Source organism: Capricornis sumatraensis, chromosome 16 (genome assembly GCF_032405125.1).
Source record: "Capricornis sumatraensis isolate serow.1 chromosome 16, serow.2, whole genome shotgun sequence".
NCBI lineage: Eukaryota > Metazoa > Chordata > Mammalia > Artiodactyla > Bovidae > Capricornis > Capricornis sumatraensis.
In genome coordinates, this window is record NC_091084.1 from 52,425,084 (window position 1) to 52,448,925 (window position 23,842).

At 48.4% G+C, this 23,842-nt stretch overlaps 2 protein-coding genes and 1 pseudogene across 3 annotated transcripts; 2 read left to right on the plus strand and 1 right to left on the minus strand.

Moving 5' to 3' along the window:
- Positions 1-481: 481 nt before the first annotated feature.
- On the plus strand, positions 482-5,038 carry LOC138092433 (folate receptor alpha). 2 transcript variants are annotated; one of them, XM_068988322.1, is made up of 5 exons: positions 482-579; positions 666-842; positions 3,919-4,107; positions 4,308-4,443; positions 4,582-5,038. In XM_068988322.1, the coding sequence occupies exons 2-5, from the start codon at positions 678-680 to the stop codon at positions 4,866-4,868; spliced, it is 777 nt and encodes a 258-aa protein (XP_068844423.1). In that variant the 5' UTR covers positions 482-579; positions 666-677; the 3' UTR covers positions 4,869-5,038. The 2 variants fall into 2 exon arrangements, with proteins under 2 accessions (XP_068844423.1, XP_068844424.1); XM_068988323.1 differs by having other exon boundaries at positions 488-588.
- A 954-nt stretch (positions 5,039-5,992) lies between these two features.
- On the minus strand, positions 5,993-8,883 carry LOC138092207 (lisH domain-containing protein ARMC9 pseudogene; annotated as a pseudogene).
- Positions 8,884-19,826: 10,943 nt separating this feature from the next.
- Positions 19,827-23,842, plus strand: LOC138092547 (folate receptor alpha-like). The gene is made up of 4 exons (XM_068988567.1): positions 19,827-19,976; positions 20,926-21,114; positions 23,282-23,417; positions 23,562-23,842. The coding sequence occupies exons 1-4, from the start codon at positions 19,827-19,829 to the stop codon at positions 23,840-23,842; spliced, it is 756 nt and encodes a 251-aa protein (XP_068844668.1).

The window sequence follows — 23,842 nt, forward strand, 5'->3', positions numbered from 1 at the left end:
CCTGGAGAAGGATTAGGCAACCCACTCCAGTATTCTTGCCTGGAAAATCCCCATGGACAGAGGAGCCTGGGGGGCTACAGTCCATGGGGTTGCAAAGAATTGGACATGACTGAGCAACTAAGCGCAGCACAGCACAGCTTTCCATATAGCCTTCGGGCTACTCCCAGCTCCCTTGGCACAGGCTCCGGAACCTTAAGCAAGAACTGAATGGCTCAGTGGCCTTCATCTGGCCACTGGTCAGCTTCCCTGTTTACTCCGCGGGCAATCTCTTGGCTCCTAAACTTAGGTTGCTTTGAGTTAGGATGAGCTGAGGAAGCAGAAGCAGAGGCCGGCTGGTGCCCCTCCTCTCACTCAACAACCCCATCAGCAGATTATGCCCCATGGTTCCTCTTATGCAGGACCCTCTGATTATGGGTGAAATACTGTCTGGCAAAACCGGAAGGGGATGTCTAGAGAGGGGTGGTGGCTCCCTCCACGTCACAGAGCTAGTGTTGAAATGTCCTCAGGTGGGGGTGGATTCCTACCAGTTTGTCCAGACCTCTACAGGCCCTGCATCACTCAGCTCATCGGTGAAGTGGGGTAAGCCAGGTGAGGAGGCCAGAAGATCTGGGTTTGGGAGGGAGACAGGAAATCTAACCAAGAGTCTTATGGTGGCTTCCTGGCAGGAGTGAGTGGTCATGGCCTGGCAGATGACACAGTTGCTGCTTCTGGCTTTGGTGGCTGCTGCATGGGGTGCCCAGGTCCCCGTAACTCCACGGGCCAGGACAGACCTGCTCAACGTCTGCATGGATGCCAAGCACCACAAGGCAAAACCAGGCCCAGAGGACAGTCTACACGAGCAGGTGAGGATGGGGTGGAGTCTGGGGTAGGGGAGAGGGAAGACCCCAAAAAAGGGAGAAGTTAGGGTGGTGGGAAGATCAGCTTTGGAGTGATGGAGGCAGGAGGGTGGCAGGGAGGTGATCCTGGTGGACCTCTCTTAGGAGGTCACTACAACACTGGCAGGACTGTTTATCTAGCGCCCTCTATGGGTCAAGTGTTTTCCACACACCTTGTCTGTGAACACCTATTTGGTATGTGGTAGGTGGTCTCTTCCCTGGTGGCTCAGACGGTAAAGCGTCTGTCTACAATGAGGGAGAACTGGGTTCGATCCCTGGGTCAGAAAGATCCCCTGGAGAAGGAAATGGCAATCCACTCCAGTACTATTGCCTGGAAAATCCCATGGACAGAGGAGCCAGGTAGGCTACAGTCCATGGGGTCCCAAAGAGTCGGACACGACTGACACTTTCACTTTTCACTTTCATGCATTGGAGAAGGAAATGGCAACCCACTCCAGTGTTCTTGCCTGGAGAATCCCAGGGACGGGGAGCCTGGTGGGCTGCTGTCTATGGGGTCGCACAGAGTTGGACACGACTGAAGCGACTTAGCAGCAGCAGTAGGTGGTCTCTATTTACACAAATGAGGAAATAGGCCCAGAGAAGGCACAGGTAGACATGGGAACTAAGAATCCAGCCGGGAGAGGGACTGGGGGTAACTTTCCCAACCTTCACTATGTGCCAGCCCATGGAGCTCAAAGTCAAGATAGGAGAGACAGATCCCTCATGGTCACCGTGTAACAAAGAACTACAAATAGGCCAGGTCCTCACCTCCATTAAGTCCTGATGAGAAAGTGGCAAATCAAATATGCCGGGAAGACTTCCAAGTAAAGAGGCCATTGGCTTGGCCTTGGAGGTTGAGTAACAGTTTTCCAGGAAGACAAAGCAGGAAAGGGCAGCCTAGCAGAGGACGGTGTGTACACAGGTTGCAGGGTGACAGGGTTAGTGGTGCCAAGTCCAGTGTGGCCAGAGCCAAGACACTGTGCCCGCAGAGAAGGGGAGGCGAGGCTGGTCTCAAGGGAAGATCCCTAAAGCAGCTCAGGGACTCTGAGCTTGAAGTTGAACTCCAGGCTCATGAGAAAGGCTGGTATCTTATTCCCTCTAGTCTCTCCCTCAGCTCCCAACAAGCTTCACACTGCTGGGGGGCTGCAGTGTCCCCAGGGAAAGGCTGGCATGGACTGTCTCCAGGGTCTTCAAGTGAAGAGAGGGAAGTTCAGCAGCCCATGACTTCTCAGTCATTTCCAACAGTTCATTTGCTAGTAAAATACCCATAACATAAAATTTGCCATTTAAGCATTTCTAAGCATGCAATGCTGTGGCATCAGGTAGATTCACACGCGAACATCACCACCATCACCACCATCCACCTCCAGAATGTTTTCATCTTCCAAAACTGAAAGTCCATATGCACCACCGCATTTTTAGAATTTTTTAAGTTTTAAAGGGGGCTTTAAAGAACCTTTAGTAGCACTTCCTCTTTGCCAAGAAATGGTGTGCGGATGTTTGAGGAAGACAGGTGATTGCAATTCAGAGGGATGTAGGCTATATGGGAGTGGCTGGTTTTCTGGAGCCTCTCCAAAAGGGGCCAGGAAGTGTTTTTCTTTACATGTATTAATCCTTTCAGAGGAGGAAACCACTAACCCTGGCTGGCAGGTCAGGAATGCAGTGGATGGGGTCTTGCAAGTTGACCAGGAGTTGGGCATCTGAGGAATGGTATGCACAAAAAGCTAGGGAAGCCTGGAAGCAGGCTCTGCGGCAGCAGCTCCGGGCATGGGCTGGGTTATTGGAGAGGGATCAGTTTGGCTCCGCCATCAAGGACTTTCCTTAGTTTTTCCTGAGTGTCAGGACCCATCACAGCTCCCCCCTCACTTGAGCCTGCGTGCTAGAGTTCATCTCAGACATTTCAAGCAGTTTGGCTCATGAACACTCAGCTCCTGACTCCCAGCCTACGGCAATTCCTAAAGCGAAACCATAATCACTTCTACCATCTCGTGCATGTGTGCTAAGTTGCTTCAGTCATGTCCAACTCTGTGCGACCCATTGAACTGTAGCCCACCAGGCTCCTGTGTCCATGGGACTCTCCAGGCAAGAATACTGGAGTGGGTTGCTATGCCCTCCTCCAGGGGATCTTCCCAACTCAGAGATTGAACCTGTGTCTCTTACATCTCCTGCACTGGCAGGGGGGTTCTTTCCCACAAGCACCACTTGGGAAGCCCCTTGTACCTTCTTACCTGCCTTAAATTTACCTCTCCAGGAATGCCTCCCACATTTAGTCCCATGGCCCATGGCCGGGCCATGTGTGGGTCACTGCTACTCTGCACCCCTCTTCTTTCAAGACCTACCAGGAGTCCCCTCACCTGGGCTTCCAGACCCTGAAAGAGCCAGACCAGCCCCCTTTCCTCCACCCCCCACCACAACCTGAGTCCAGGATTCCCCCTGTCCTCTCTGTCCTGAGTTAAAACCTTAACCTTACCATCCACAAAGGGTGCAGCTTCCTTAAACTCTGTAAAACAGGAGTAATGGTCTTTCGACTGGGACCATTATCTTCAGTAAGAGAAGATAAAGTGGAAGAATCTCAGGGACTTTGCATCTGCTATTTTCTGTGCCCCCCATGTTCTCTGTATCCCCCCTCCCTGCCTTTCACTAAAACCATAAGCTCAAGGAGGGCAGAGATTTGATCTATTTTGTTCATTACAGTATACTCAGTAGCCAGCACTGTGCCTGCATTCAGTTAATACCAGCTTGGTGCAAAATGAACAATATAAATAACCCAGATAACGTGAAACAACTTTGTAAACAGTTTAGAGATGTACGAATAATAATGTCCCCCCAGATGATGATTCCCCAGATCTCCCACGTCCCCTGTGTTAGAAGGCCAGTATTATTACTGCCTCTACCCCAAAATGAGGGCTCTCAAGTTCAGGCTTAGGGGCAGCCTCCCCAGCGAGTGATCCTCTGGATGATCTACCCGAGGCAGAGGAGCCAGAATATGGAGGAGATGGCCACGGTGGCTCAAGGACTTAGCCCCATGTCTTCCCCTCCACAGTGCAGCCCCTGGAGGAAGAATGCCTGCTGCTCTGTCAACACCAGCATAGAAGCCCATAAGGACATTTCCTACCTGTACAGATTCAACTGGGACCACTGTGGCAAGATGGAGCCTGCTTGCAAGCGCCACTTTATTCAGGACACCTGTCTCTACGAGTGCTCACCTAATCTGGGGCCCTGGATCCGGGAGGTATGGGCACCAGCCCCACAGACAGGAGTTTCAGCAGAGGGCCAGAGTCCACTGGTCACTTGCAGGGAGGGTGTGGTCATGAATTCTGGTCTGAGGGTGATAGAGGCATCGCCCCCACCTCCCCAGCCCTGGACTCCATCAAGGCTATAGCAGCTGAGATCCCTGACAGACTGGCTCCCTCTCTCCCCTGACCCCTCCAGGTTAACCAGAAATGGCGCAAAGAGCGGGTCCTGGGTGTGCCCCTGTGCAAAGAGGACTGTCAGATCTGGTGGGAAGACTGCCGCACCTCCTACACTTGCAAGAGCAACTGGCACAAGGGCTGGAACTGGTCCTCAGGTGAGGACCTGGGGGTGTAGGGAGAGGGAGGGGGAGGTGGGGGTGTGGAAGTGTTTATGGAGATTCGCGGTTGTGGGGTTGGTAGAGCAAGAGATGGTTCTGGACCCAGTGGCTACAGGTCTTCCATCCTCCCCACAGGGTATAACCAGTGCCCGGTGAAAGCTGCCTGCCACCGCTTTGACTTCTACTTCCCCACACCTGCTGCTCTGTGCAATGAAATCTGGAGTCACTCCTACAAGGTCAGCAACTACGGCCGGGGCAGTGGCCGCTGCATCCAAATGTGGTTCGACCCCTTCCAGGGCAACCCCAATGAGGAGGTGGCGAGATTTTATGCTGAGAACCCCACTTCTGGGTCCACACCCCAGGGGATTGGACCCCTCCTGCTCAACTTGACCCAGATGCTGCCACTCTGGCTCCTTAACTAAGCTGTTCCCGCTGCTGACATCTGGACACCTTCCTTGCCTGTACCCAACCTGGGTGATTATCTCAGTTCAACCCAGCTCCACTCTCTCAGATGAGGAGGACTCACAACACCTTGGTCACTGTATCCTGATCCAAAATCCTATGGGGATCCTCTGAGAGCTTATCCTAATAAATATATCCATGTGTGTACTCTATTCCATAAATAATTTGGGGATGAGTGGGTTGGGAGGTGGTAGGCATTCTTTATTGCTCCATCCTTCCTGTTGAGAGGTCCAAAAAGGGACTGGGCTAGCTTGAAGTTCATCAGCAAGCAGAGGGTAGAAGTTGATCCTTAGCCTGGGGCTCTTACTTCTGTACCGGCCTTCCCCCGAGTGCCCCCTCCTATACCACAAGAGAACAAGAAAATTGGTGGAGGGAAGCTGGGGAGAGACTGGCAGATGAGTTATTGGCTCCTGAAGTTTCTTTCCCTTTCCTTCCCTTACTAGATGTGGGCTGGGAAGGAGATATTGGTGGGCAGACCCTCATGAGGAAAGCTTGCATTGTCTCTGTTTTTTTTTTTTTTAATGACAATTCTACAGTGAATAACAATATACATAGTAGAATGCTATAGTGTTGGATTCCAGAAGAGGGATTGCCGGGTCAAGGGGCATTTGGATTTATAATTTTGATAGTTGTAATTCTACAGGGGTTGTATCAATGTGGCCCCCACCAGCAATGTATGAGTGCCTTATGTCCCCATCATGTGGTCAACACAGTAGAGAGTCAAACTTTGAATGTTCTACTAAGCTGATTTTCTTCTTAACTGATAGGTGGGATAACGGGCATCTCAGTAGAGTTCTTCACTGGCCATGTTTCTTACCACAAGAACAAGGTTTCTGAGATCTTCCCATATTCATCTACAGATACTAGTTCATTCTTTTTCATTGCTGGGCAATATTCCATTCTATGTATTGATCACACTTAATTCATTCACTTACTGATGGACATTTGAGGGAGGGAGGTTTGTTCTTTTTTTTTTTTTATAGTGTGAACATTTTATTGTGACTTCTTAAATACGTACATCTTTCACTGCAGTTCATCAAAACAAAGCTTAGGAAAATAAATCCCTGCCTCCTTTAGCCTGGACTTACGCTGGGTACCCGGTCCTGTGGCCACTGGGGGTGACAGGCCGGCGCAGGGGCTCCGGGCCACCCCACTGCACGCCAGCCGTCCCCTTCCCCCTCGCCTTCCCCGTGTTGGTCATGATTCCCAAGTACTCCGTGGTCAGAAGCTTCTCCCCCGAGAGCTCTCCAAGCTGGGGCTGGATCAGTTCGTCCTTGTCCAGATCAGCTTCCATAGTGTCATGGTCCTCTTCATCATCTTCATCTTCATCATCATCAGATTCAAGAACACCATCCAGTAGCTCTTCTGAATTGAGCTGCTTGATGATAAACTCGATCTGGCGGATCATTTCGGCATTGCCCTCTTTGATGAAGCAGCGAAGGATGTCTTCCATTCCCATTGCTCTAGCTTCCTCATGAATGGATGGGATGGAAAGGATGCTGTACAGAGCTCCGTTCACATATGGCTGTATCTCGTGGTTTTCATGGCCGAGCAGATCCGAAAGGACTTTCAGCACCAGGCCCGCCACCCTGGCACACATATTCTTCCCTACGCTTCTGAGGCAGAGGTTCATGAGCAGGGCCACTGAGTATTCGAGCGTGTAGTCAGACAGGCAGTCGGGCTCCTTCAGGATGTCAATCAGCCAGAAGATGAGGCCATCTTGAATCATCGCTGTCTGCAGTGGGCGCCTGAGGCTGAACTTCTGCAGGGCCCCGAGAACATTCTCCCGGGTGACGACATCCTTGTCTTCCTCCTTCAGCCTTTCCTCCAGCATCCGCAGCACCTTCGTGCTCTGGGCAAGGTGGCGGCGACCTTCTGCTAGGGATGCAAAAGCGTTGATGAGCCTGGCCATGTACTGCCGTACCACCTCACTCTTGGATTGCAGCAGCTGAGGCACGCTCCTCTGGCTGTGGCTGTGACAGTCCAACAGGTCGTTGCTGATGTAGGCCTGCAGGACGGTCTCCCTCTGCTCTCCGGGGTGTGATGTGGTCAAGCGCCAGCGTAGAGCCTGCAACAAGAAGGCTTTCAAGCGGTCACTCCCCAAAATCAAATCCTTCTTCAGTTTCTCATAATCCAAGGAGGGCAGTAATGGGACATCCTTCAATTTCACGGGTGCCAAGGAGGCTCTTAACATGGTTGAAGCTGTGCCGGGCCTTGTGAAGTCCACGCTGCGCGCCAGGCTCTGCCGCATCTGGTTGCTGAAGAGGCAGACACAGACACTCTGCAGGTACTCGGGAGTGATCATCTTGCCACTGACTGTGGCCTCCAGAGAATCCACCAGCTCTGCCGTGACTTCGATGAGGTTGTGGTGGTCGGCCTGGATCCTGTTGTACCGTTTCAGGTACGTCATGGACCTCCGCTCAGCTTCTACCAGCTGCTGGTGGAGCTGCTGCAACATGTCTTTATTGCTTTGTCCATTCTCCTTATACAATGTTAAAAGCTTTGGCGTGTTACTGGCTTTGAACATTAAAGCCAGAAACTTTTCCAATTTCAACTTTAATTCTGGAGTCCAAGAATCCTGGAAGAGTTCTTGAAATGACGGGTGCACCATGGGGTTGGGAACAAAAGGCAGGGCGTAGAAAGGCAGGAACTCCGTGGTCTGGCTCAGGGCCGCCCCTTTGGTCTCCAGGTAGGTTTTGAAATAAGAAATCCTTTCATCCAGGTCCTCTTTGTCAGGTCTGCCTGCGGAGTGCTTCAGAAGGTAGATGGCAAAGTGGATGTGAAGGTAGAACTCCAGCTTCTGGGCCAGAGAGTCGCCATCCTGGATGGGCCTGGGGATGTGCTCCTCCCACAGCCTGAAGAACACCTTCTGGTCTCCACTGTCAAACGCGGCAAGGAGATCCCTCTGGAATTTCAATGATTTGGGGTCCCTTAAAGAGCCACATGTAGATTTAGATAATGGTTTTCCTTTTATTTTGCATTCTTTCAAAAATGTTTTCAAGGTGTCTTCAAATTCAGCAAAATCTAAATACTCTTTCACTAGTCCAAGTAATTCTGATTCATGAGCCAGAACGTCTACCACATTGAACAGATACTGTTAATTCTCACAGCAAAAATCTCTGTTCTTCCGTAGCGGACGCACGCGCCTACCTGGCCCGGCCTCCACGTCTCCACGAGGTTCGTTCTTTTATGGCCTTGACATCTTTGAAAGACACAGGCCAGTTATTTTGTAGAATAACTCTCAGTTTGGGTTTATCTGACTGAGGTTCTGCATTTTGGACACGAATATCCTGAAAGCAATTCTGTGTGCTCTTGCTGCGTCATGGTGGCAGGGGGGCATAGGTGTCAGGTTGGCCCATTCCTGAGGATGTTAACTGACCTTTTGGTTGGGATTGGGTCTGCCAGGTTTCTCCGTTACTTTTTCCCCTTTTGTAATTAATAAGTATGTTGTAGGTAGATATTTTGAGGATGGCAAATATCCTATTCATCATCAAACTTTCACCCTGGAGTTTTACTATATGATGGACACTTTTTTAAAAATGAAAACAAATACTGAAAAAATGTTTTATTTTTGTGACACCCCCTCTCCAACACTTTAAATGCTTTCCCATGGTATCTGCTGGAAAAACCAAACTTCTTCAGTGGCCCAGAAGTCCCCTCCTCTCTGGGTTCCTAGAATGTTCTTGTATATTCTGCAGGCTGACTCCCTGTGTTCAGGGAGCTTCCTAGAATGTTTTTATACTCTGCAGGCTGACTTCTTGTAGCCACTTAGATTTCATCCTATAATTAATTCCTCAAAAAGAGTCAGACATGACTTAGCACAACAAAATGACTTCTGACAACCCAACCAAAAGAACTTACTTCTCACCTGGGTACTTTCTCATCACATCACTGGTCCTCTTGTATAGATATCAATTCACTGTCTTATTGTCTGACTTTCCCTACAAAACATACACACCTGAAAGCAAAGGCCATGTCTGTGTCATTTTGTGTCAGATCCCCTGGCCCTGGGTCAGTGCCTAGCACAGAGGAGGTGCTTAGGAAGTGAAGGAATCCACTCACTCAGTCTGTCGGTCAACAGACGCCTTCTGGCTGTGTCACCCGACAGGTAGGCAACTGAGTACCTTGTACTCTCTGGTGGGGGCAGACAGACAGACGTGATAACTGACAACTCTTAGCACACTGAGCTGACGGTTTGCTCCAGGGGAGCAGAGTGTGGTGCAGTTCTGTGGAAGCCCAGAAAGGCGAGGGAAGGTTTCCAGAGAGAGCGTAGTGTTGACCAAGCAGATTAGGCAGGAGGAATGACATTTCATGGAGAAGGTTCAAGAAGTACAAAGTCTTGGAGGTGATAGACGCACAAGGAGGATTTCTAGGTGGCTAAGATAGAGGTTAAGAGGACAAGGGCAGGAAATGAGGCCAGAGAAGAAACACTGGATCTGCAGTCCTCAGACTCTGATGCCCTCTCAGTGCTCTCCTTTCTTCATGAAAGAAACCAGGCTTGGAATCAGACTCAGCTCTGAATCCTAGCCCCTCTTTGCTGCCTGGGAATTATATTTTTCTCAACTATGAGGATGGGTGGTAAGCAATTACATATGCTGCTGGCTCGCACTGGGGAAAAGCTCCAGCTTCTCCCATCCCCACTTCCTGCAGCCCAGAGCCCCTACCCATGCAGGGCCAAAGACCTTTCTGTTATCTTTGTCTGGTCACAGAGTGGCCTTCAGTTTGGGGTCCACAAGGATGCTGATGGCTAACTTGGCTGGTATTAAGCTTCTAATCCAGGCAGATACTCTCAGGATCGACTTCACAGTGGCTGTTTGACTGTGTCCCTGCCTGTTGGCCAGGTGGTCTGAGCAATGGGGCCTCAGATTCAGAGCCCAGCATGAGGTTCAGCAAGGGCAGGGACTCCTCATGGGTTAGAACTCATGGGTCCAGCTCACCTCCCACTTGCCAGCCTCTTCTTCTGAACCCCTGAGGTCTCAGGGGCCAAACATCACTCCTGAGTGGATGGACTATCAGTTCAGTTCAGTCCGGTCACTCAGTCGTGTCCGACTCTTTGCAACCCCATGAATTGCAGCATGCCAGGCCTCCCTGTCCATCACCAACTCCCGGAGTTTACCCAAACTCATGTCCATTGAGTCAGTGATGCCATCCAGCCATCTCATCCTCTGTCATCCCCTTCTCCTCCTGCTCCCAATCCTTCCCAGAATTAGGGTCTTTTCCAATGAGTCAACTCTTCACATGAGGTGGCCAAAGTACTGGAGTTTCAGCTTCAACATCAGTCCTTCCAATGAACACCCAGGACTGATCTCCTTTAGAATGGACTGGTTGGATCTCCTTGCAGTCCAAGGGACCCTCAAGAGTCTTTTCCAACACCACAGCTCAAAAGCATCAATAAAGTCCAATTTATAATCACCTTCTGGTGCAGGGGCAGAGAATGGAGGACAGGGAAAGTCCATCCTGATGAACACATATGTGAGCGTGTGTGCTCAGCCCTGTCCATTTCTTTTGTGAACCCCTGGCCTATAGCCTGCCAGACTCTTGTGTCCATGGGAATTCCCAGGCAAGAATACTGGAAAGGGGTTGCCATTTCCTACTCCAGGGGATCTTCCCAACACAGGGATAGAACCGGTGTCTCCTGCGTGTCCTACATTGGCGGGCAGATTCTATACCACTGTGCCACCTGGGAAGCCCCTAGATGAGTGTATAGGAGAATGCTTTGGGGCATTCCTAGACACATGGCCATGCTTCTCCAATCAGGAGAAGGCTGAGTTGGGCTTGTAAAGGCAGGAGGGATGTCTGGGGATCCTAGCTGCCTTCTACCTGCTCAGGTGTTCAGAGGGCTTAACCCTTCCAGGTTGTCTGTCACAAGATTCAGGAATGGCTCACTCTGCGAGAGAGGGAAAACGGGGCACAAGCTGGGGGTCTTCTGGGAGCCCATTTCTTCCCTCTTCCCCGCATTGGAGTCAATTTCTTTGCAGGCCTATAGGACTTTCCTTCTTGGCTGATTCTCCTCCAGTAATCCAGCTGCCTCTTCTGGCTCCCAGTTGCACACTTCCCCCCACTTCCTTGCTCCATGGGCCCAGACCTGTGCCCTTTCCAAGCATTTTTTTTTTTTTAATGAGACCTTTTAAAAATTTTTTATTAATTTTTTGGCTACAGTGGGTCTTTATTGCTGTGCTCAGGCTTTCTCTAGCTGCAGCGAGCAGGGCCTATTCTGTGGTTGTGGTGTCCAGGCTTCTCATTGTGATAGCTTCTCTTGTGGAGCGAGGGCTCTAGGGTGCTTTGGCTTAGTAGTTGCAGGACTCAAGCTCAGTAGCTGTGGTGCAAGGGCTTAGTTGCTCTGAGGCATGTGAAATTTTCCTGGACCAAGGGTTGAACCCATGTTCCCTGCATTGGTTGGTGGATTCTTAACCACTGGACCACCAGGGAAGTCCTCCAACAGTATTTAGGCCCCATATTCTTTAAATTTCTGCTGCTATGTGTAGGCTAATGGCTTCCACATCCAACATGGACCCTTCCCTGGGTTTTCTCTTTTACCACGACCTCACGCCAGGTTGCACACTGCACCTCAACACAAGGGAGCTCAACGTTCTCTCCTGAACTTATTTCTTCCTCCTCTTTTCTTTTTCTCCACCAATGGTAGCAACCTGGCCTCAGAGGGTGTAAAAGGAAGGCTCTGTTCCTGGCTGGGGTAGGAGTGGGGGCTGAGGAATCTGCATTAGAGTAGACTATTGGCTGCTGGAGAAAGTGGACTTGTGTGAGTGGATGGGGAAGGGAGAGGAGCTAGGGCCTTGGGGCAGCTGAGGCTCTAGTAAACTGAACATCTATGATTTTACGGCTGGAAGTGGGTGATGCCTGAGGCTGATGAGATTGAAGAGTCAGTGGCTCTATAAGCTGGGGATATGGGAACTCTGCACTCTGTATGCTGAGCGCTGAAGAACTGATGCTTTCAAATTATTGTGATGCTGGAAAAGACTCTTGAGAGTCCCTTGGGCAGCAAGGAGGTCAAACCAGTCAATCCTAAAGGAAATCAACCCTGAATATTCACTAGAAGGACTGACGCTGAAGCTCCAATCCTTTGGCCACCTAATGTGAAGAACTGACTCATTGGAAAAGACTCTGATGCTGGGAAAGATTGAGGGCAGGAAGAGAAGGGGATGACAGAGGATGAGATGTTTGGATGGTATTACTGACTCAATGGACATGAGTTTGAGCAAACTCAGGGAGACAGTGAAGGACAGGGAAGCCTGATGTGCTGTAGTCCATGGGGTTGCAGAGTCAGACATGACTGAGTGACTGAACAAGAACAACACTCTGTTCAAGTGCCCCGGAGCTTGGAGCCCTGAAGTCCAGTCCTTGCCCTGCAATGAGCTCTGTCCTGATTCTCCGGGTCTCATTCTCTTCATCTGTAAAACAGGATGAGGGGGTTAGAAGCGGAACAGATTATTTTAAAGGATCCCAGCAATTCAGGCTGCAAGGTTTTCTCAGAACTGAGTTTAGGGGAGAAAATGGAGTAAGTGGGGCTTGGTAATTGACCTTGGGCCTGCACTATTAATCCACTCACTCCTACCCACCACCCTCCCACGGAGGTCTGGCTGGAGCCCACATGCAATAATTAACTCCTGGGTGGCCTTCGCCCTATCCTAAGAGCCTCTCCTGGGCCACATTCCCACGGCCCGTCTCCTAGGCCACTAAGCTCTTCTGTCCCCTAGAGTGAGGCAAGGGGGACTGCAGAGCAGAACAGAACAGAAGCCTGAGCCAGACGAAGAGCCAGCGTTCCTCCCAGGTATGTTACTCTCCACCCACCTGTCTGAGCTACACACCCTAGGGCACTCCCAGAAAGCACTAAAGGATCTGAACTGGGAGGAACCACTCTAGAAGGATCCCTAAAAGCAGAGAATCCAGAAGCAGAATCGGGGCCTGCCCAAGGTTAAACTACAAGTTAGTAGAACCCAAGACTTTGCCTTTCAGCACTGCACTGAGTGCTCAGAGCTTTAAGTCTGGGACCATGTGGGGAGGGGTGGTGGTGTCAGGGTCATGACTGGTGTGGGGGTGGGAGGGGAGAAGGGAGGGGCGAGCTGGACCAAGATCTGAGCTGAGACCAGGAAGATGGGGAGGGGTTTACAGGCTGATGTATGTGGCATGGAGGGGAAGAAAGCACTGGCTCTAGAAAGAGGCCATAGCCAAAAAAGAATCACCAACTGACTGAGTGGAGAAAGGGCTTTCTCAGCCCTCCCAGTACTCCCCCACGAGTCTGTTAGTCACTCCATGGGAACCTCTGCACAGCGAAGGTACAGGGGGCAAAAGCTGAAGGAGCCCTGGATTTAAGGGTCCAGAGTCGGACTTGGGCAGTCCCTACTGTGTGCTGCAGTTCATGGGGTCGCAAAGGATCAGACACGACTGAGCAACTGAACTAAACTGAGCTGAACTGAGTGACTTGGGGCACGTTCCCCATCCCCAAGTGACTTCTCAGTCCGTGCCCAGTTGGCTAGTGATTGTTAGGGCTTCCCCACTACATTTAATCCTCAGGTAAGGAAACTAAGCCTCAAGATAATGTGAGTTATTTTCCCCCAAGGTCAAGCGGGGGTGGAGGGAGCGTGAGAGCTGGGATCCGGAAGCCTGTGCTCTAAAGCTGTTAGACTCTGTGCTCCCAAAGGAGCCTAATTGTGAACCATGTGGCATTTCCGAGAGTATAGATGTCTCCTGTGCTCTCGGAGATCAGGGAGTGACAGGGTCCATAGAGAGATGATTGGATCCTGGAATGAATGAATTAGTAAATGAACGAACACCTAAACAGTGAACAATAAACATGTGTAGCGGGATATTGGACTGTGGAAGGGTGAAAAGTGAGGACACAAGGAGGATGAGGAGAGCTATGTGGGAATTTAATTCCAGGTTTCCCTGATCCCTTAGGGCAGAGTCAGCCTGGAGGCCACTCAGCTCAGCCCCCATCCAGGAGACCCAGGCAAGATGCTGGAGTTCTGCAGGAGATGGGAGGCAATGTGAGGGCAGGGCAACTTTGTGAGCAGGTGGATGCATAAGCTTTAGAAGCCATGGGAAATGAATTCTGGGTGTTTTAGGAGAACCAGGCACCTGGTGAGCAGTGGGATGCGGGAGCAGGCACCTCCCAAATCTCAGTGTGAGAGGTCAGGAGATTGAGATGCTATGAAGGCTGAGAGGCCAGCTCTGGGGCAGGGTTCAGGACCCGCCCTGGACCCCAGAGGTGAACTGTTGTTCATGCCCACCTCCAAGCTTTTGTTCTCTGACATTGCCCCAGGTCACAGGGTCTCTGATAGTGGCTAAATAATGAAACGGGAAAGAGCTGGCAGCAGAGCTTTTTTTTTTTTAAACATAGATCTGCATTTGGAGCTCCAAAATAAAGATACTGTTGTAAACTTTTTCACAGTCATTTGTTGTCAAAATCTCATCTGAGAATGAATGTGAGGTTATTATTTTAATTATCCCACCAGTGTAGCTATTTCCCCATTGAACATGTGCTTGATCACTGAGCGCATACAATTGTATTATCTAATTTTGCATTACTTTTGATAAAATTGCCAGCGAAAGAATGTCGTTCTGCCATCTATAGGGATTAAGTCATTAGCGATTTCAGTCACTGACTGACCTATGTTGTTCAGTCAAGTCATGTCTTACTCTTTGTGACCCCATGGACTGCAGCATGCCTGGCATCCTTGTCCTTCACTATCTCCCAGAGTTTGCTCAGACTCATGGCCATTGAGTCTGTGATGTCATCCAACCATCTCATCCTCTGTTGCCCCCTTCTGTTCCTAAGCTAAGCTAAGTCACTTCAGTCGTGTCCGACTCTGTGCGACCCCATAGACGGCAGCCCACCAGGCTCCCCCGTCCCTGGGATTCTCCAGGCAAGAACACTGGAGTGGGTTGCCATTTCCTTCTCCATGAAAATATTTCATAAATTAATTTCAGTAACTCATAAACATTCCACAAAATTTCCTAAGAACCTGTGAGAGTATAATACGTGGCAATCCTCTCTAAAACAGAAATTCACCTATCTGCTACATTACGGCTGATGATCTGAAATGTACATGGTCTCTAAAAAAAAACAGTACTGAATAAAACTGAAAGGATCATCCAAGTTCCTACATAATACCAAAGTATTTATCCGGGATTACTGAATAAATCATAGCAATTTGGTATCTTCTGTTCCTGCCCTGTCTTTCCCAGAATCAGGGTCTTTTCCAATGAGTCAGCTGTTTGCATCAGGTGGCCAAAGGATTGCAGCTTCAGCTTCAACATCAGTTCTTGTCATTGTTCAGTCACCCAGTCATGTCCGACTCTTTGCGACCCCATGGACTGCAGCGCACCAAGCCTCCCTGTCCCTCACCATCTCCTGAAGTTTGCCCAAGTTCATGTCTATTGCATCGGTGATGCCATCTGGCCATCTGATCCTCTGATGCCCTCTTCTCCTGCCCTCTTTCCCAACATCAGGGACGTTTCCAATCAGTCGGCTCTTCACATAAGATGACCAAAATACTGGAGCTTCAGCTTCAGCAGTCCTTCCAACAAGTATTCAGGGTTGATTTCCATTAAGATTGACTGGTCTGATCTCCTTGCTGTCCAAGGGACTCTCAGGAGTCTTCTCCAGCAGTTTGAAGGCATCAGTTCTTCCGTTCTCCACCTTCTTTACAAAATACAGCTTTCATAGTGGTATGTGACCTCTGGGAAGATCATAGCCTTGATTATACTGACCTTTGTCAAAGAGTAATATTTCTGCTTTTCAACACACTGTCTAGGTTTGTCATAGCCTTCCTGCCAAGAAGCAAATGTCTTCTGATTTCATGGCTGCAGTCACCATCTGCAGTGATTTTAGAGCCCACGAAGAGGAAATCTGTCACTACTTCCACCTTTTCCCCCTCTATTTGCTGTGAAGTAATGGGGCCAGATGCCATGATCTTAGTTGTTTTGTTTTTTTTTAAATTTTAATATCAGACACCTTCAGACCTGGAGGACTCATCTTTCGGAGTCATGTCTTTTTGTCCTTTCATACAGTTCATAAGGTTCTCACAGCAAGTATACTGGGGTGGTTTCCCATTCCCTCCTCCAGTGGGTCACATTTTGTCAGAACTCTCCTCTATGACCCGTCCATCTTGGGTGGCCATACGTGACATGGCTCATAGCTTTATCAGGTTATACAAGCCCCTTTGCCACAACAAGGCAGTGATCCACAAAAGGGTAGCTTCAGTCCTACCAATGAATATTCGGGTTGATTTCCTTTAGGATTGACTAATTTGATCTTCTTGCTGTACAAAGAACTCCTTATCTTTGACAAAAGAGGCAAGAATATACAATGGAAAAAAGACAACTTCTTCAATAAATGGTGCTGGGAAAACTGAAGAGCTACCTGTAAAAGAGGGGCTTCCCAGGTGGAGCTGGTGGTAAAGAACTAACCTGCCAACGCAGGTGACACAAGAGATGTGGGTTCATCCCGGGGTTGGGAAGATTCCCAGAGTAGGAATCTCCTCCAGTATTTTTGCCTATAAAATACCATGGGCAGAGGAGGCTACAGTCCATGGGGTTGCACAGTCAGACATGACTGAGTGACATGTAAAAGAATGAAATTAGAACACTTCCCAACACTGCGTGTGTGCTAAGTCCCTGCAGCCTTGTCCAGCTCTTTGCAACCCTATGGACTGTAGCCCACCAGGGAATCCCACTCTGTCCATGGGATTCTCCAGGCAAGAATACTGGAGTGGGTTGCCATGCCTTCCTTCAAGGAATCTTTCTGATCCGGGGATCAAACCCATGTCTCTGACATCTTCTGTATTGGCAGGTGAGTTCTTTACCCCCACCCACCTGGGAAGCCCTCCTAACACCATACACAAAAATAAACTCAAAATGGATTAAAGACTTACATTTAAGGGTGGAAACTTTAAAGCTCTTAGAGGAAAACAGGCTTAGCACTCTTTGACATAAATGACAGCAAGATCTTCTCTGACCTATCTCCTAGAGTAATGGAAATAAAAGCAAATATAAATGAATGGGACCTAATTAAAATTAAAAGCTTTTGCATAGCAAAGGAAACAATAAACAAGATTAAAGTACAACCCTCAGAATGGGAGAAAATTACAAACAAACAACTGATGAAGGATTAATCTCCAAAATATATAAGGAGCTCATACAGCTCAATATAAAAAAAAAAACAAACCAAAAACAGCCCAATCAAAAAATGGGCAGAAGGCTAAAACAGAATTTCTCCAAAGAAAACATACAGAGAGTCAATAAATACATGAAAGATGTTCAACATTGCTCAATATCAGAGAAATGCAAATCAAAACTACAATGAGCTATCACTTCACACCAATCAGAATGGCCATCATTAAAAAAAAAAAAACTACAAACAATAAATGCTGGAGAGGATGTGGAGAAAAGGGAACTTTTTTGCACTGTTGGTGGGAATATAAATTGATTCTAATTTCAGCCACTATAGAGAACAATACAGAGATTCTTTAACAAAATAGGAATAAAACTGCCATGTGATAGTTCCACTACTGGGCATATACCCTGAGAAAACCACAATCCCCAAAAAAAAAACTTGTACCCCAATGTTTACTGCAGCACTATTTACAATAGCTAGGACATTGAAGCATGGCTTCCCTTGTGACTCAGCTGGTAAAGAATCTGCCTGGGTTCGATCCCTGGGTTGGGAAGATCCCCTGGAGAAGGGAAAAACTACCTACTCCAGTATTCTGGCCTAGAGAATTCCATGGACTGTATAGTCTATGGGGTTGCAAAGAGTCAGATAGATTGAGCGACTTTCACACACATAGGACTTGGAAGCAACCTAGACATCTATAGACAGATGAATGGATAAAGAAGTTGTGGTACGTATATACAATGGAATATTACTCAGCCACAAAAAGGACCAAATTTGAGTCAGCTGTAGTGAGGTGGATGAACTTAGAGTCTATTAAGCAGAATGAAATCAGAAAGAGAAAAACAAATATTGTATATTAACACATATATATGGAGTCTAGAAAAATGGTACTGATGAACCTATTTGCAGAGAAGACATGGAGATGCAGATGTAGAAAATGGACTGGTGGGCAGAGTGGGAGAAGGAAAGGGTAGGATAAATTGATACAGTAGCACTGACCTACATACACTATCAGGTGTAAAATAGATAACTAGCCGGAAGCTGCTATATAACACAGAGAGCCCAGCCTGGCACTCTGTGATAACTGTCAACTAAAAAAGATGAAGAACTTGAAGGGAGGGATATATGTATACCTATGGCTGTCATGTTGCAGTTTGACAGAAAACAACAACATTCTGTAAAGCAATTATCCTTCAATTAAAAAATAAATTAAAAAAAAAGATGCACAACTTGAAAACTGCGGGTTAAACTTTATTTGGGGCAAAATGAGGCCTACAGCCCAGGAGGCAGCACCTCAGATAGCTCTGAGAGACTACTCCAAAGGCGCAGTCAGGGAAGGTCAATATATAAGGTTTTGGTGAAGGAATTTAATGCAATCAATTGCTTACTTTACAAGAGGTTTTCTGCTAGTCATGAGGACCTGATGTTACCATGAAGGGATTTATTGCTTCTCTAGATATGAGGAGATGCAAGGACTGGAATCATAAAATCAACTCCTGAAGATATCTAACTATCTAAAGACCTGTCCCAGCAGATTCCCTGGGGCACATTCCACCTTGAACTTCCTCAGGGGGTGTTGAAGGTCAACAGCTGCAGCAGCACAGGGCTCAATTTCCTGGACCTTCCCAACCCAGGGATCGAGCCCTGGTCTCCCACATTGCAGACAGACGCTTAACCGTCTGAGCCACCAGGGAAGTCCCTAATTCCCACAGAGGCGGGTGACAAACGCCCTTGTGCAGCCGCTGCCACTGCTCTTGGCTCTTGCCAACGCTCAGTGCCCATTTGCAGCTGACTCAACCTAGAGGAGTGGAATGGTGAGGGGTGCTCAAGAAAGAGAGGGTATGACTGATTCATGTTGATTTACAGCAGAGACCTCCACAACACTGTGAAGCAATTGTTGTTGTTAGTCACTAAGTCGTCTGACTCTTTGCGACCCCATGGACTGCAACTTGCCAGGATTCCCGGTCCTTCACCATCTCCTGGAATTTGCTCAGACTCATGTCCCTTGGATCAGTGATGCTATCTAACCATCTCATCCTCTACCACCCCTTTCTCCTTTTGTTTTCAATCTTTCCCAGGATCAAGGTCTTTTCCAATGAGTTGGTTCATTGTAAAGCAATTATCTTCCAATTCCCTGGTGGCTCATGATACAGCGTCTGCCTACAATGCGGGTGACCCAGGTTCGATTCTTGAGTTGGGAAGATCCTCTGGAGAAGGAAATGGCAACCCACTCCAGTACTCTTGCCTGGAAAATCCCTTGGATGGAGGAACATGGTTGGCTACAGTCCATGGCGTGGCAAAGAGTTGGACACGACTGAGCGACTTCACTTTCACTTTATCTTCCAATTAAAAAAAAAGGTATCTACCTTGTGACTAGAAGCAACCTTCTACCGAGATGTGTGGTTCACTCAACTCATAGTTCTTACACTGTGTGTTTTTTCAGCCAACAAATCTTAAAAGTTTAAACTCTGAAATATTTGCCTTCAAGGATTTCAAAGGAGTGATTGTGGACCTCTGGCAATTTTCTGGCTATTTCTGAATTTTGCCCAAACTCCACCTGTCAGTTGCACTACTTGATGCTCATGACCTTGTAGAAAAGCCAGGAAGATATTGTCTCAAAAGGCTGTGTCTGATCCCAATCTTCCTGAGACTAGGAAGATTAGGGTTACTAGGGCTCAATCCCGCCCTAGGCTCCACCCACCCTCCTAATTTATTATTAACAGCCTGAGGATCCACCTGGACTTTCTTTGCTGCCTTCAAGGAAATTGGTTCTTCAGGGACAAGCATGGCCTGGAAGATCACACCACTGCTGTGCCTTCTGGTGTGTGTGGCTGCTGTAGGGGCAGCCCGGCCCAGGACTCAGCTTCTCAATGTCTGCATGAATGCCAGGTACCATAAGGAAAAACCAGGTCCCGAGGACAAGTTACACGGACAGGTAGGCTGAGGGGTCATCTGGGATGGGGAAGAGCTGCCTCAGGGAACGTCTACCCCCGTCCTTGGTAGAGGCAGGGAAGTTCCCTGAACAGCTCTTTCTTCAGTTTGCATCGACTCTTTTACACATACTGTGTGCCCAGTGTGGTCAGAACAATGCCTAGAGCTCAGCTTCTTGGTTGCTGAGTTTCCGTGTTACTCAAATCAGGAAGCAGGCCTGGAGAGACCTTTTTGGGGGAAGGAGGGGGTTGATTTTCTTTTTTTAATTCTTTTTTTATAAGTTTGTATTTGGCTGTGCTGGGTCTTCGTTGTGGCCCACAGGCTGTTTGCTGCTCTGCACAGACTTAGTTGCTCTGTGGCATGCGGAAATCTTAGTTCCCCTATCAGGGACCAAACTCATATCCCCTGCGTTGCCAGACAGATTCTTAACCACTGGACAAGCAGGGAAGTCCCCTTAATATTCTGCTTTTATACTAAATTCTAGGCCATGGGTTTTCAGTCATTCATAAGATCATTGTGTATTTCTGTAATTAGAACTGTACTGGGGTTGTGGTTCATTTAACTTGCTTCCTCACCTTCAGGTCTTTATCACCTTCCCAAAGAGGCTTAATCTGGTCATTCCAGAAAACTGAAATTTCCTGTTCCTCTCCTGTTTTTGCCCAAAGAAATTATCCAGTGCTAAGTTTTCATTGTGTTCCCAGTTCCTAGAAAAATGCCTGAGTTAGCAATAGGAGCTCAATAAAAATTTAAATTAATAAATGTTGTGATGACTGCTACCCCTGGGATTCCACAGTCTTGGAGAACCCTGTCCCCCAAAAAGTGTCCCTCCACCTGATGTTTCTCTGAAGACTGTTGGGGAATCAAGGACTGAAGGGGAGAGGTGGGAACATTCTGGTTGTGCTGGGTGTGAGAGCTCACCCTTGAGTCCCTCTCCCCTTCCCCGCCCTCAACAGTGCAGCCCTTGGAAAAACAATGCCTGCTGCTTTGTCAACACCAGTATCGAAGCCCATAAGGATATTTCCAGCCTGTACAGATTCGACTGGGACCACTGCGGCAAGATGGAGCCTGCATGCAAGCGCCACTTTATTCAGGACATCTGTCTCTATGAGTGCTCACCTAACCTGGGGCCCTGGATCCAGGAGGTATGGGCACCAGCCCCTCAGCAGAGGACAGCCCCTAGCTGATCCACCCACAGCCACTTGCAGGGACACTCCAGGAATTCTGGTCTGAGGAGGGTCATGGGAGCACCTCGTTTGCCCCTTTCCTGTTTGCCCATTTCTGTTACCCTCTAACACTCAGTCGTGTCTGACTCTTTGTGACCGCATAGACTGCAGCACACCAGGCTTCCCTGTCCATCACCAACTCCTGAAGCTTACTCAAATTCATGTTCATTGAGTCGGTGATGCTATCCATCCATCTCATCCTCTGTCTTCTCCTCCTCCTGCTTTCAGTCATTCCCAGCATCAGGGTCTTTTAAAATGAGTCAGTTCTTCACATCAGGTGGCCAGACTATTGGAGTTTCAACTTCAACATCAGTCCTTCCAATGAACACCCAGGACTGATCTCCTTTAGGATGGACTGGTTGGATCTCTTTGCAGTCCAATGGACTCTCAAGAATCTTTTCCAACACCACAGTTTAAAAGCATCAGTTCTTCAGCGTTATAATCCAACTCTCACAACCATACATGACTACTAGAAAAACCATAGCTTTGACTAGACAGACCTTTGTTGGCAAAGTAATGTCTCTTCTTTTTAATATGCTGTCTAGCTTGGTCATAACTTTTCTCCCAAGGAGAAAGTATCTTTTAATTTCATGGCTGCAGTCACCATCTGCAGTGATTTTGGAGCCCCCCAAAATAGTCTGTCACTGTTTCTCCATCTATTTGCCATGAGGTGATGGGATCTTATGTCATGATCTTAGTTTTCTGAAGGTTGAGTTTTAAGCCTACTTTTTCACTCTCTTCTTTCACCCTCATCAAGAAGCTCTTTAGTTCTTCTTTTCTTTCTGCCATAAGGGTGGTGTCATCTGCATATGTGAGGTTATTAATATTTCTCCCAGCAATCTTGATTCCAGCTTGTGATTCATCCAGCCCAGCATCTCATGATGTACTCAGCATATAAGTTAAATAAGCAGGGTGACAATATACAGCCTTGACATACTCCTTTCCCGATTTGGAACCAGTCTGTTGTTCCATGTCCAGTTCTGACTGTTGCTTCTTGACCTACATACAGATTTCTCAGGAGGCAGGTGAGATGGTCTGGTATTCCCATCTCTTGAAGAATTTTCCACAGTTTTTTGTGATCCATACAAAGGCTTTCGCATAGTCAATAAAGCCAACATAGATTTTTTTCTGGAACTCTCTCGCTTTTTTGATGATCCAGTGGATGCTGGCAATTTGATCTCTGATTCCTCTAACCTTAAAACAACCTAATTATAGGGGTGAAATCACCAGGCAATTTAACCTAACTCCTGACTTGTGCTCTCCTGAATAGATAGCATGCCTTGCCTAACCTATTGATTCTTTTCCTAGATTAAAAAAGTAAGGATGAAGAATTGCTTAAGTAGCTAAAAAATGATTAGCTCTGTACCTCAAACAGCTCGCTTAGCAAACCTGCAGGCAAGTCACTGGGCAATATGGTATCTGAAGTCAGCCAGCTGGTGCACAATGGAGAATGATGTATAATCTAACTTCCTGCCTTAGTGATTCCCTGAGGTTCTTTCCCTTTTCTCCTTAAAAAACGGGCATGGCTGAACATAATCTAGAGCTGGCTTCAGGACATGAATTAACTTCTCTCCAGATTGCTGGCTTTTCTTTTTTAAAAAAGTTTATATTTTAATTTTTACTTACAATTTTATTTATTTATGGCTGTCCTGGGTCTTGATTACTGTGCGGCCTTTTCTCTGGTTGCAGCGTATGGACTTCTCATTACAGTGGCTTCTCTAGTTGTGGAGCACGGGCTCTAGGGTGCGAGGGCTGCAGTAGTTGTGGCACTTGGGCTCCATTACAGTTCTCCAGCTCTAGAGTCCAGTTCAATAGTTGTGGAGCACAGGGTTAGTTGCTCCACGGCACGTGGGATCTTCCCCAACTAGGGGCTGTATGCATGTCCCCTGCATAGGCAGGTCGATCTTACCCACTGTACCACCAGGGAAGTCCCATTGATTACTGGCTTTTGAGCAGAGAGCAGCTAAAACTGAGTTTGGTCAACAGTGGAGTCACTGCCTCTCTCTCTGCCCTGGACGCCATCAGGGCTGTAGCAGCTGAGATCCCTGGCTGACTAGAGCCCTCCTTCCCTGGTTCTCCGACCCAGGTGAATCAGAGCTGGCGCAAAGAACGGATTCTGAATGCGCCCCTCTGCAAAGAGGACTGTGAGAGCTGGTGGGAAGACTGCCGCACCTCCTACACCTGCAAGAGCAACTGGCACAGGGGCTGGGACTGGACCTCAGGTGAGGGCTGGGGGGGTGGGGAGAGAGGGCTTTGGAAGGGGTGGTGGGGGTGCGGAAGGATTTATGGAGACTTGCAGCTGTGGGGCTGGTGGAGCAAGAGGTGGTTCTGGACCCAGTGGCTACAGGCTTCTATCCTCCCCACAGGGTACAACCAGTGTCCAGTGAAAGTTGCCTGCCATCGCTTCGACTTCTACTTCCCCACGCCTGCTGCTCTGTGCAATGAAATCTGGAGTCACTCCTACAGGGCCAGCAACTACAGCCGGGGCAGCGGCCGCTGCATTCAGATGTGGTTCGACCCTGTCCTGGGCAACCCCAACGAGGAGGTGGCGAGATTCTATGCTGAGAGCATGAATGGGGCTGGGCTCCATGAGGCCTGGCCTCTGCGTTTCGGCCTGCTCCTATTGTTGCTCTGGCTGCTCAGCTGA